General features: G+C 43.8%; 1 protein-coding gene across 7 annotated transcripts in view; it reads left to right on the top strand.

Moving 5' to 3' along the window:
- The window catches only part of Samd12 (sterile alpha motif domain containing 12), a 404233-nt gene that overhangs the window by 39014 nt on the left and 351155 nt on the right, over positions 1-14064 (top strand). For all 7 annotated transcript variants that reach the window (XM_005381902.1, XM_013512788.1, XM_013512787.1 and 4 more), the window contains exon 2: positions 349-527. In XM_005381902.1, the coding sequence (XP_005381959.1) occupies positions 349-527 (179 nt within the window). The remainder of the gene's footprint in view (positions 1-348; positions 528-14064) is intronic.

Below are 14064 nucleotides of genomic sequence, written 5' to 3'. Positions count from 1 at the left end.
TTTGAGGAGTGGAGGCGATGCAGAGGGTCAGGGAGCGACAGGCATCAGTGAAGCCACAGGGATTGAATGTGTGGAGGCAGGAGCAGAGCTGCTGGATGAGGTGTTCTTGTCTGGAGATTAATGACTGACTCAGAGTCAAACAACTTCCTGGATGTTTGCGTAGATCGTTCCCCAGGCTAGGGGTTTCCCACTCTCCCGTGCCCCGCCTCGCCATCCTGCCTCCCGTGGGCACACTCCCTCTCCTTTCACAGAGGCCTGTTCTTCCACATGGGCCTGCTGAGGTGTTTTCTGTTACCGACTGTCTTTCTAGGGTTTGCTTTCTGAGTTCTGTGTGCTCCTCTCTCCCAGCTCTCCACTGCGGTCTGAGTCCACGGGGCATCGACCACCCTGCCCGTGCTGAAGGGATTCAACTACAAATTGAAGGAGAAGGTGTGGACTCTCAATCCATTAAGAACAAAAGTTTCCAGAAGGTGCCAGATCAAAAAGGAACCCCCAGGCGACTGCAGGGCGAGGCGGAGACGGCGAAGGTGGGTGATGAACCTGTTAGTCAAGGCGGAGGCCGCACGGGGTTGTGGTCCCGCCTCAGGGAACCGATGGTGCTCTCACTCATCCTGCTGTATCGTCTTTACGCTAATTAATAATAGGTGAAAAATGGGCTGCCTTCCCTTTGGATGAGATTGAAGCACATTTGTGGCCAAGCTCATAGCGTGAACCTCTGAGCTGTGGGATACAGGCATAGAACTAAAAGACTTACAATGACAGGCAAGTCCTGTAACTCAGGGTCTGAGTTGCACAGACTTCATCTATAGAATAGGAATCGTAAAAGTATCATACCACCCACTTAACCAGGCTAAGCAGGTCACAGAATTTTGTGCTCGAGGAAGTGGACATTTTGTGAAATCTTGAGTGTGAAATACTTCTGCTGACAGATACTGTTAATTATAATAATTAACACTTTATGATATCTACAATTGGTACTGTTTGGAAGACTCTTGACATACTGGCTTATTGTGTCCCTGTAACCAGCCTAAGAGGTGGACAGTAATACACAAGGCCTTAGTTAATGGAAGCTAAAACTGCTGGATTTCCCTGTAGGATACTTAGTCCTTTTTAATGATGACAAAATATATCTTAGCAAAATACACCAAAATGTGGGTTTCTGGATTTCTGCTGGTAGTGATTCTTTGGAGGACTGCTGCATTTAAGGGCTGTGATAGAACTGATACCAAGGGGTTTTTCTCAGAAATCAGTGAGGGTCTCAGGCATGGTGCTGAGGATGTCCGTTTTAGTTTGTCTGTTAGAAATTGAGGGAGTTAATCTTCATGTGGCCTTTTGTTTCTCCCTTTGTGTTTCCCTGTAAGAATTTCCCTTCAGATGTTTGCTGAATGAGTAAATGTGTGAGACCCTCTAAAAGCAAGCGTAAGCACCCAATGGAAACCTCATTTCGGAAGGGCACTTTGCTGTTGTCAATTGATCCGTCATCTTCTTCCCCGAATAATGGCTCCCAGATTAAAGCGTGAATCTTTTTTGCTTTATCTACAGTTTGACTAATCACCATTATTGCTTCCCTGTTGTAGCTTAATTAAGATCTTGTGACATTCACTGTGTGTTGCGTGTGGGGAATTTGCAAGGAAGATACTGCAGGTCCTTTGTTCCAGACATTTTAGCGGAGAGAAATCGTGTCTTGGAGGAAGCTGGTTGGTGACTGTTGACTTTTCGTTTGGGAGCATTGTTGGAAATTGGTGGCCCACGCTGAGACGTCCAGGCATCTGGACAGAGGCAGGAAAAAAATGTCCCCAGGTTTTCTTTTACTAGGAAAATAGAGTTTGCCTGAGTCGGATCTTTTCCAAATATGCTTAAAATATTAAAAACCAGAGTGGGAAAATAAACAAATGAATTATTGATATTAATCTGATTTTAATTCTACTTTAAACATTTCTGGATTATATCATTTTTATTTGTAAAAATTTATACTATAAAACTTGGACTCGGATATGATATGGTTTTATTACTTTGGATTGTTTTGAACATGATTGCATAGAAAAATGCTGAATTTTTGTTTCCTAGCCCTTTGTCTTGATCGGCAGGGTCCTTTCCAGTTGCTTGGCTGGTACCGTCTGTCACTGATAATGTACAAGCCTATCATGGGTCTTTCCTCAGGAATAGACCACGTGGTGGAAAGCAGATTGGGTCTGTCCACACTGTGTACAGTAAAGCCCCCAACAACGAAGTCAGAAAGAGATTGTGGGGGTTGTCACATTGATGTCCTATTTAACAGTGAACAGACCAGAACCTTTAGTAAAGCTTAGAGAAAGTATTTGCCTGTTTTTTCAGGAAGAACTAGATGGTCGCAGTTGTTGCCAGGGCAGACAGAAGTACCCTATGTTAGTGACTGCAGTGTCTCCTCCCACCCTGCAGGTTGCCTTCCCTAGACAACGTGAATTTGCTTTCTTCCTGCACAGACACACTTATACTTTCTCTGGATGGAAGTGCATGCATTTAAAACCATTCAGTAATGTAAATTGTTATAGCTTTTCTGGAGAACAGTTTGCTACTAGTTATTAAAATTCTGAATGTGTACAATTTCAGTTCAGTGAATCCCTCTCTAGGAAGTCGTCCCAAGGAAATTATCAGATATACAAAGATGGCTCTAGAAAAGTGGTTACTAGAGCACTGATTATAATAAGAACACATTGAAAGTAGCCCTCCTGTCCACTCGTAGGACACTGGCTCAAGAAGTAGCATGTATTCATGCGGTGGAATAGAGCTTTTCCTTTAGAGTACAAGATACCTGCATGTATTCATCAGGGGAAACGTACGGAGTAGTATTTTAATGGGGAGGGCAGCAGAGGGGCAGGGTACCACATTGTGTTATGTTTCCATTGATGTAAAAACATCCTTCTATGTGTCTGTGACATTGACTTTATACCTCCAGCAGCAGTTTATATCTGGAGTTGAGATTATGGGGGAAACTTACACTTCCAGCATTTCTGTTTTATTTGGATTTTTAAAGATCCGCATTCTTTCAGTTCTATCTAATTTAAAGCCCTTTTCAGCTTTCCCTGTTTACTTTATTAGCTCAGTTATGGCTTTTCTTGTTTGCTGGGTGGGTATCCTGCCTTTCAGGGTGCAGAATTTCTTCCTGTAGCTTCTCATCCTTGCTGTTAAGCTCATTTGCCACAGTAGGGAGCTGCCATGGAGTCTTTGCCGCCCTGTGGCCGTCATGTAATGAGGTACTTTGCCATTTGTCTCCGCTTGAACTGGAGGATTTGGTGGCTTTGATCAGGTGTCGCCTTAATGTCTCAACTTGGAGCTGTTGTTTCCTTTCAACTGGTTATGCAGATCAACCTGGCTCCAGTTGCTTTGGTTCTTGGGTTTTGCCACTTTGATTCCAACCATGTTGTGCTTTGCACTTCACCTGTTCCAGGTTCCCTTGTCCATGGGGAGTTTTATGCCCCCTCTCTGCTGTGATTTTCTGACAACTAGAGATTTCTCTTCCTTGATTTTAATCTTGTCTTTATATGAATTTTGGCTTTGTATAAATATATTTTCTAGGATTTTTGTAGCAGAGCCTGCGTGGGAATTATCTAAATCTGAAATCTGAAAAACCTGAGTGGGCTTAATTGACCATAATGACTCTGAAATTTGTATTGCTTTCACAATTTAAAAAATTACACACATACACACACCCTTATATACATGTTTATATCCATTCTAGGAGAAAGAATTCTGGTTTCTCTTAGAAAGTGATTCAGAGACCACTGGTCTCCGCTGCACCAGAAACTCAGAATCCTAATTCTGAAGGAAGTTATTTGCCAGGAGTTGCCCACAGCTCTTACTGACCAAAGAAGAACCAATAGAGTGCCCAGCTCTACTTAGGATTTATTACTGGGCAGCCTTTAGCTTACTTGAAAAAATGAATCCAGTTGAAATGTGAATCTGCGAAAGATAAATGCCACCCTCGGTGCTGAATGCCATGGGTGTTTGGAAAGTCATACAGAGAGTATGCGGTGGTACCAGCAGCTGTGGTTAGAAGTTCAAGCTGCAGAAACTATGCTTGCTTAGCTTTACAGGTCAGTACAAGGCAAGATACAGTGGACATGGCATTTTTATCTCACAGGAGCCCAGATGTTATCCAAGGGCACAACTTCTTTTGCTCCTTCACCCCGTGGGGCCTGTACAGCTGCCACACATGTGGCATGGATATCTGAAAACAGAGAAGGTACAGCATTCGTCCCGCCAATTGTTCACACCATTCTAGTCTTCTTCAAGTCATAGCTCCTGCAGACCAGGTGTAGTTCCACATAACAGTTCACAAAAAAAGTGACCCTGTGGGAGACAGGCCCTCTCCGGAGGGCCCAGCCCTGAGGTTGGTTGTCCTGACCTCTCTGGGAGTAAAGGGTGAGACTGCAAGGGAGGGTTTCAGCACGAGCAGAGTCTGTCCTGTGGTGTGAAGTGTGGGTCAAATTGATACATGCGAATTCATATGCATCCGTTCTTCCTCTAAGCATGGAAGGCATCCTGAGCAATGAGGCCTGAGCATCTCGGCCCAGCGTGTGGCAGTAGAGGTGGTATCTTACAGTCAGGATTTGTGTTGTGGAAATTAAGCCTGGAGCCCTTGGCTGGACCTAGCTGTGTGGGGTTTGAATGCCAAGGTGAAAAGCATGAACTTACTTTCTATTGGCATTGGCCAGTATGGTAGCCATTGGCCACATGTGCCTATTTAAATTGATTAAAATTGAATCAAATTTAAAAATCATTTCTATGCCAGTGCCAGACACATTTTAGGCATTGAGTCACCATATATATCTAGGACATGTCTGGGACAGGATAAACATGAACATCGTGGCAGAAAGTTCTGTTGGTCAGTGCCTATCTAACCCGGAGAAACTTCTGGAGTTCTTTGGGTGTCGGAATAAGATGAAAGATGAAGTTGTGTTGATACTTTTTCTGACCCTTGTCCTTGGTCCTGGCTGGACATGTGCTTCAGTCATAAAAAGCAGAAGTTGTTAAAATAATCAGGAGTCTGTTTAGAAAGTAGTGTCCTAAATGCTTTGATGGTTGGAATCAGGGTTTCCATGGCAACTCCGGCTGTGGAATAATATTAGCCCATCAGCAGGCAGTATCCTGGCTGCTTCCCATTTGGGAATTCTGGGGTATATCATTGAAAGTAACCTAAACACGGCATTAGGAAATTGAGATTCTTGATTTCCAGAACTGATTTTTCTAGAGGCTTCTAAGGAAACTCCATGTTGCCATATTTTTTATACTTTTTCAACTTAAGTTTTCATGAAGCTGATAATCTTTATGTTTCGCTGCCATCATGCTAGCTCCAGGAGTCAGAGCTCTTTAAATGTCCCTCACATTTGCATTTCTGCCTCATCCCTTTCATTTCTAAAATCTGTATCTCCATTTTGTAGCTGAGAAACCCAAGCATTGAAATGACTCTCCCAAACTTAGTTTCTGGCTCATAACTGCAGGAAGATGAAACTGAAATCTGACAACTCTGAATTCAGGATGTTTTATTCCCCTGACATTAAATGAACAAATGATCTGTTTATTTGGAGAGAAAATATAGTCTGTTACACTGAAAACCTGGCCAACTAGGCAAAGGAGGAGGTTAAAACGCTGCATGTATTCTTTACTCCTTAGAGAGAAGCCCAGCAAATCTTAATTGCTGTATTATATAAAGGGGAAACAATGCCAGTGTCTAAAACAGTGAGTAATTGCCTGCACTTGGCTTTGGGATGCATTATGTGAATCTTTGGCAGTAGATAGCCTTTTCTCATTAGGCTAATATTAGATTTAGTTTGTATTTCTTTGGCACATAATTAAAGGAGCTGGCCTGGAACTTAGTGCTGGAGGCAGAAGGAAGAGAAAGCCTGATGCTTTGGATAAGCCACAGGCGGATAAATGAGAATTGACTGCAGGGCAACTGGTAGACATTTGTAAAATGAGCAGGAACCATTAATCTGGGATTAAAATAGAAAGCTGGAGAACTTAGACTTAGGTTAAAAGATGAAGAGTGGATTGTACTTAACCTTGATCAAATTACGGCGCTCAGCCGCCTGTGAGGAGCTCTGTGGCAATTTGGGGATAGAATGACCTCATTCTTGGCTATCTGTATTACTTGGCTCAAGGAACAAAAGTATCTCCAAATAAAGCTGCCAGCCAATATAATATCACAATGATAGGAAAGGACATCATGCATGAGAGGCGTAATGAGCACATGCTTGAAAAATTGTCATGAGAGTCAGAACAAGAGAGACAGGCAGGACGGACTTCATGCTCTGTGAGGCCCACAGCCCCAGGGTCTCAGCTTTGTCCCGCTTGGGCAGATCTCGGAAGAGTCTGTGGCAAACCCACCTTTGAGGATATAAGCACTTATTACTGACACGTGATGCTCTCAGAGGCTTGACAGTAAATAGGTGTATTTAAACCATAGTTTCCTGATGTAATCAACAGAGAGGAAAACCTAGGGATCATTTGACCATCTCATGTGTTTTACAGATAAGGGAGCAAAACCCAGAGATTCTTGGCTTCTGCAAAAGCTTGAGGCTAGTGGTGCCACAGCCTACAAAACACAGGTCAGTGCTATGCATGACAGTGTTTCAGGCTCCATGTGAACAAAGCTATAGGAAGCATCAAGTGCTTGGGGTGTATGGTTCATGGAGCTTTTCTGGTGGACTGGACTGTAGTGTGTGTCCGTGAGGGTGCAGAAGGAACAGTGGCATTCAGCAAAGGTGGAACCCCTACCCATGGGTAGACCAGAAGGTTCAGTTCTGGTTTTACAGTCTGTGCTGACCTAGCACAGACAGGCCTTTGGAGAAGAGGGAATTTGAGTTTTAGAGATGACTTGTCTTCCAGCACTCTGACCAGATGTTCTTTCTAGCCAGAAACTCTGAAGATCCTACGTGACCCTGCTCACCCTGGAGGCAGTTAAAAAGTCATAAAATTAAGAGGTGACTGAGCTATTCAAGCATTGCATACAGGCACGTGTTCAACCAGAACTGAGAAAGACAGAGACAAATATAGGTAGCACTCGTGACAGCCCTGCACTCAGTCTGCAGTTGTAAGGGAAAGACTCCCAGTCCTTGACAAGGGACAGTGGACAGTCGGAGGGGACTGTGAGAACCTTGCCAGCCCAGCCGAGGGAAGGGAGGACTGGAGGAACCAGTTACATGAGAACTGCAGAGGGAAGGGTGAGGCAGTGAGGATGAGCGGTGGACAGTGGCAGAAGAAAGCAGTTGGTCTTTGCCTACACCTATAAGAAGTTTAGTGTCAGCAAGAAGGCTGATACTGGCTCTCAGTGAGGGACGCTGTTCATTTTATAGACACGCCTTCTCTAAGGTTCATTCTCTCTGTGTCTCTGTCTCTCTCTCTCTGTCTCTCAAGTACATGCTCATATATCTTTGTAATGTTTAGTAAGGTTCTTTGTCTGGGGAGTGCTCTGCCACTGGGCCAAGTCCCCAGCTTAGTGTCTTTCTAAGGTGCCCAGACTGGACTTGAGCAGTCATCCAGCCTCAGCCTGACAGAGTACTGGGATTACAGGCATGAGCTAGTGAGATTCTCTGTATGTCTTCAGAAGTCTTTCTGTGTTGCTTTCTCTAACATCCAGCACTGTAGTTTCTATTGAACTGTGACTACTTGGACTCAAGTGGCTGTTTAGTACAGAAGCTTTACAAGGTTTTCCTATAAGGGGCCAGGTTGTAAATGGCCCCGTGTGGTGGTCATTGATAGCCCTTCTGACCACGAGGAAGTGGATGCATTTTGTTAGAAATATGAGTGGTGCTCAGTGTGTAGGTGGACATCTGCCTGTCTTCGCTGGCCCACACCACAAGGGCTGGGCCTGAGGATGGCTGCTCAAAGTCCTGCACAGCTGGACCTTGTGTGCCAAGCACCCAGCTTCTCATAAGGGCAGGAAGCTGGGGAGGAAGGGGCACTGCATCACTTTAAGAAACACTATTTTTTTTCTTTCTTCTCTGGAATATACAGGTGGCCATTGTTTATGTTCTGTTTGGATATAAATTAGCAAAAGCTTATAGATATAAAGAAGTTTTACAGTACATAATAAATGATTTAGAACTGCCCCAATGTCACTGAGACACTGGGGCACTGGCGTCTTTTCCCATCTCTGGGACAGAAATACCTGACATCCACAGCCTGAAGGAGCGGTGTGTTTTAGCTCACAGGTTGAAAGGTTTTCCTGCGCAGTCCGCTGGCTCCAAGGCAGAAACACCATGGCAGAAGAGGGTAGCAAAGGAGAGCTGCTCGCTTCCTGGTGTCTGGGGAGCAGAGAACATAGGAAGAGCTAGACAGGAAGGGATCAGGGGTCAGAAAAGTCCCAAGGTCACACTTCAGCTAAGCCCACCTCCTGATTGGCTTAAGCTGTGAACCCCTCAGTGGGTGCACCATGTGAGCGTCCTGCCCTTACAGCTCAGAACCCCGTCTACTAGTCAAATTGACAGTCAGGAGTAACCGACACCACGGAGATGGAGGAAGATTTTACAGTAGTGACGCAATTGGGGAAAGTAGATAATATTACATAAAAAACGCAAGTAGATAAATTTGTCAGTCAGCAGGTCACGTTTATCCCTTGTCCCCCACTACGTATTCTGAAGTCCATGCGTGCTCCACCTCCATCGCCATCACCCAGGTCCTGGCACTGCCCTTCTCCGCGGAGGACATTGGTGGCCTCTTCTGTGGCTCCCGCTCTGCCCTTGGCCTCGTGTGATCCGTTTCCCCCACAGCTGTCAGTGCCACTCCCCTGCTTAGCATCCGTAGTGATTTCTCCCAGAGTTTCAAGAAGACTCGTTGGGTTTCGTGTGAAGACAGCATCCTTGGGCCCTGCTCGCCTCCCAGCAGCCTTCCCTGTGGTTGTCTGAGCTCTGGTGTCCCTGTCTTTCAGCAGACATCACTTTCTCACAGTTCCGGAGGAAGGCTGGGAAGTGTAAGGTGAAGGTGCCGGCTGCTGTGCTCCAGTAGTGTCCTCTTCCTGTCTACCTCCTTGTCGTGTCTGCATGTGGCAGACCATGGACTCCATCTGTCCTTATAAGATCTCCCGTCCTGTCATCACCTCATGTAACCCTGCTGGTCCCTCAAGGCCCCGAGTCCAGGCAGCACAGTCATCATGTCGGGTGAGGCCTCAGTGTGAGAGCTGGAGGAGACACAGACAGTCCTTGACATATACCGAGTGTGCACCTTAGCTGAATGCCCGGGGTCTGAATGTTCGGTCATTGTTTGGCTGAGGTTGAATGTTACCACCATAAAATGAATGATGTACAATAAAAAATCTGAAATGTTAATACCTACTTATTTCAAATTAATTAAAGTGGTACTAAGGAGATATTTAAAAATTGGTGTTACGGAGCAGTGGTAGTAATTTTTCAGAGCTGTCAGCTCCTGTGGTTTTCACATTATAGGTGTGTCTTGGTTACTTTTCTCTCGTTGCTGAGACAAAGTACCCAACGCCCAAAATGAAGGAAGGAAAGGTTTATTTAGCTCACAGTTTGTGGAGGTTTCAGTCCATACTTGGCTGGCTCCGAGGCAGAAGACAGCAAAGCAACAAGAGCAAAGGGGGGAATGGCAGCCGAACGGCAAAGCAGCCAGAGCAAAGGGGAGGAATGGTGGCAAGCAGCTTCTTTCCCTCCCTTACATTGTAAACAGGCTACCCTCACCTAAGGGGCATGTAGCTCTCACATAATCTCCATGCCCTCCTCTTCCACAGGCCCAGGATGTATACAAAGTAAGCACCCTGGCTTCCTGCTGAGTCACTTAGCCAAACCTCTAGACTCTCCAAGTTGACACAATGTATCAACCATAACAAGGTGTATGATACCGGAAATATGCTGTCTTTTCCCTGAGGTCAGTGTAGGAGCAAAATACACTTTTGCCAAACCCTGCCTTTACAGTAGTAGTGCTAATGGTGATATCCCCCAGGTCGTTAAACTTTCTTCCTTTGCAGTCCTAACTGATCAGATAAAGACCCTGACTCCTAGACTTGCTGTCTTGGTTGATGTCTGATGTCATTTCATTGAAACAACCCTATAAACTAAAGCTTTGGGCTGTACTTGAAGAAGATGCTTTTATATAATTCTTAAACCAGGCTTCATTGTATTGCTCTCTATCCTTTGTGTCTGTTTTTTCTCTTTTTAAACAGGGTTTTTAAAATACTCATTGTAAAATGTGATCCTTCATTCAGCATCCAGAATGATCTCATTATTGTGAGGCTGGTCGTGTCATTCCTCCACACAGTGTCCCCTGCTCACGCTCCCTTCCCTCCGATTAAAAGCCACTGTCTTTCCAGTGTCCTTCCAGGCCCCGTGTGGTTGTTCCCTAGCACAGCAGTCGCATGTGTCCTCTGCTGCTGTGCTCTTCTGCTACTCCCGGCTCCAGCCAGGCACCTGCCCACCCCCGAGCCTTTGTGCTGTTCTTCCTTCTGCCTGGAATCGTCTTCTTTTTCCAGGACAGACGAGTGCAGTGCTCCCACTGCCGATCCCTGTGCGGCAACATCTGCCCATGAGGCCATTCCACGTACAGGACAGCCTCGCTCCCGAGGGACCGTCCCAACTCTGTCCTGTTATCTCCCCATAAGACTTTGTCGCTTTCTGAAACAGTATGTAGTATTTCCCTGTGTATCAAGCTCACTGTAATTTTGTGTCATTCCATGATAGATCCCTAAACTGCTCATTCAGTGATTGAGCCCTAAGACTTACAACTCTGCCCAGTACATGGAAAGTACTCAATTGTTTGTTACTTGAATGGGTCCTTATGATAATTGGTATACATTTAATCTTTGATTGGCTCAGAGAGTTCCAGTCTTACACAAAAAAAACTGGGAGAATTTTAACTCTTAAGTTACATCTAGAGAGCCTAATTTTAATGGAATGAGAATTTTTGGATAGCAGCAGTAAAACCCAATGCCCCTATTTGGGTGGTTGATAATGTTATAATAATAAGATATGTAAATAAACTTTATGATCAAAATCACCAATTGGGTACAAGTTCAGGGTTTCTAGGAATGTATTTAAAATGGCATGTACTCAAATCTAATAGTAGACTTTTAGATAGCATCACAACCAATGCTGAACTTTAGTGCTTCTTTATCCTCACAAAACTCAGCAATTTAGCTCCTGAATATTTACGTCTGTTCATGTGTCTGACTTGCAGCTAATATATTTTGTTTTCCTAGAAGGGTGGAATCTGGTGCCAGCCTTTTCTCATGTCACACTGACAAAGAAGAGTTAACCCTGTACATGCTCGGATGGTAGTAACTCTTAGGGGCTGTCCATAACAGACCACAAGAAGAATGAATAGAAGACAGAAAAAGATCATCAGTGCCTGAATTTGTTGTTCAGCAGAAAATTTTATAGGGGAGATGTGACTTCACTCTTCTGATCCATTTTAAATAACATACTAAAAAACATAGACTCCTGGGTCTGCCCCTTGCTCTGCCCGACCACCTACCAACTGCGTTGTCAGGTGGCAGATTGGCCTCTGTGACTCAGCGTCTTCTGTCCAGTTAGAATAATAATACTGTGTGTCTCAGGAGTTATTGTTAGAATCATTGGAATTTACATGTCAAGTGCTTACAGGGCACCTGCCAAATATGCACTATATAACTTTCCTGCTGTTGTTATTCTTGATATCATCATCATTATCCTCAGGAAACATCTTGGCAAGATGGATTGGAAAGGTATATATATTAATATATATGTATACACACACACACACACATAAGCAGAGATTCCCTGTTGGCTGCCTACAGTTCTGGTTTGTTTGTCCACAAAACTTTATTCTTCAGTACTAAGAATCTCAGACATTTTTCATTTAAAAGCTCCAGATTTCTTACTTCCCTTGAAAAACTGGTAGATCTGGAAGAGAGAAGCCTGACTTGGACCAGCTGAGGTTATTTAGAAACAACCATTTTCAGATGTACAGCCTTTCCAGTTTGATTCTGCTTTTCTCACTGCACCCACAGTTCATGCTGGGATTCTACGGGCTGTCTTTGTGTCCTTGGGGTACATGATACTCACCTGGTGTAAATGGCAGTGTTCATTGTAGCCTTAAAATCACACATATTCTACATTCTAAAGTATATTGTATGCCTCTTTTTTGTTGATGCAGTATTGAACAAGACAGAAGTAACCCCTGTCTGCATGGAGTTTATCTTCTATGCCAGTGACCAGATCTGAAACACTCACAATAGCGCAAAGTCTAATTGTTGTTTGGAGGAAAATAACTGAGATATGAGAAACAGATGAAAAGTAAAAATGGAGTAACAGCAATAGAGTGGTAGGGAGGGTTTTAAAAAGCCATTTTCTGATGTGAAACCTGAGTGGTAAAAGGGAACCAGTCATGCCAAAGGCTATGAGCGAGCACATTCCACATGTCTAGATCAGCCTGCAGAAAGTCCTTGAAGTACAAACCTTACATCAGAAACCAATGTGGCAGGTTTTCAGATGTCTCCAGATGAAATTGGAGAAACCATGAGGTTCTGTTTTGTGTACTTAGTGCAGTGGAGAAAGTTTTCCATAAGAGAGGGACTTTTAAAGAAAAGACTCTTAACTGCTCCTCACAGAGCTGATTAGCATCTAGCAAGAGTTGAATCAAGGAGCCTACCTATGGGCAGTGACTGTTATAGGTTAGACAGTTGAAAGGTGACGGTATCTTGAGCCAAGATGGTGCCATAGATGTGGAGAGAAATAGACAGACTTCATTTCATTTTCGAGGTAGAATTGGTAGGATTCAGTTATGTATAATCCGTGAAGCACAGGGTGTAATCGTAGATGGCTCCTAAATTTCCAGTTGGAACGGCTGACTGGACGCTATTGTTATTTAGCGAAATGGGAAAAACTGACAGGTTGGTGTGTCCGAGGGGGATACAGGATGAGGGAAATCTGGATTTCCTTTTGACCACGTTAATTTTACAAACGTTGAGTTTATCAGAGGGAAGGTGTTAGGGAGGCTGCCGAACTTGTGAACCCAGGTTGCAAGAGAAGGTCTTGGCTGAAGATACAAGACTAGAGGCCATCTGTATTTTTTCATCTGAGAAGTGTATATTCATCTCAGATACCCATTTTTGGATTGGCTCTTTGAATTTGGGGGGCCTAATTTTTAAAAGTTCTTTGTATGTTCTATATAGGAGTCCTTTGTCTGAGGGACAGTTGGCTAAAATTTTTTCCCAGTTTGTGGGTTTTCTTTTTACCCTGTTGGTGATTTCTTTTGATGTGCAAAAACTTTTCAATAAGATAAGGTCCCAGTTTTTGATTCTTTGAAGAATTTTCCATGCAGGTTGGTTTTTGTTCATGAACTCTCTGCCTCCACACATGCCTTCAGGATTTCTACTTACTTTCTCTTCCAGTAGATTAAGTGTTTCTGTTTTTAATATTTAGATGTATAAGCCATTTTGACTTTAGTTTGGTGCATGGTGATAGACATGGGTCTAGTTTTAGTCTTCAGCATGTGGAAAGCCAGTTTTTTCCAACACCATTTATTAAAGAGACTACCTTTCTTCCAGTGAATATGTTTGGCCCCTTTGTCAAAAGTAAGGTGGCTGAGTGTGTTTGTGGTTGTGCCTGCATTTTGTAATCTGTACCATTGGTCTTCAGGTTTGTTTTTTGCTAATACCATGCTGATTTTATCACAGTAGCTTTGTAGTATAATTTCAAGTCAGGAATTGCGATGCCTCCTGCCTTGCCTTTGTTGCCCAGGATTGTGTTTGCTATTCTAGACTTCTTCTGGTTCCAGATGAATATCAGGAATGTTTTCTCTAGATCTGTGAGGTATACTAATGGCATTTTGATCAGGATTACATTGAATCTGTATAACAATTTTGGGAGTATGACCATTTTCACAGTGTTGATTCTTCCTATCCACGAGCAAGGAATATCTTTCTGAAATCCTCTTTGATTTCTGAAATGCTAATTAAAACAACACTGAGATTCCATTGCATCCCAGAACAAATGGCTATCATTAAGAAATCAGCCAATTACAAATGCTGGAGGGGCTGTGTGGAAGAAGAAGGAAGCTTTGCCACTGTTGGTGGAAGTGTAGACTGGTGCA

The sequence above is a fragment of the Chinchilla lanigera genome, unplaced genomic scaffold, assembly GCF_000276665.1.
Source record: "Chinchilla lanigera isolate Chin_1 unplaced genomic scaffold, ChiLan1.0 scaffold00016, whole genome shotgun sequence".
Lineage (NCBI taxonomy): Eukaryota > Metazoa > Chordata > Mammalia > Rodentia > Chinchillidae > Chinchilla > Chinchilla lanigera.
This window is presented reverse-complemented; position numbering and strand designations above follow the sequence as displayed.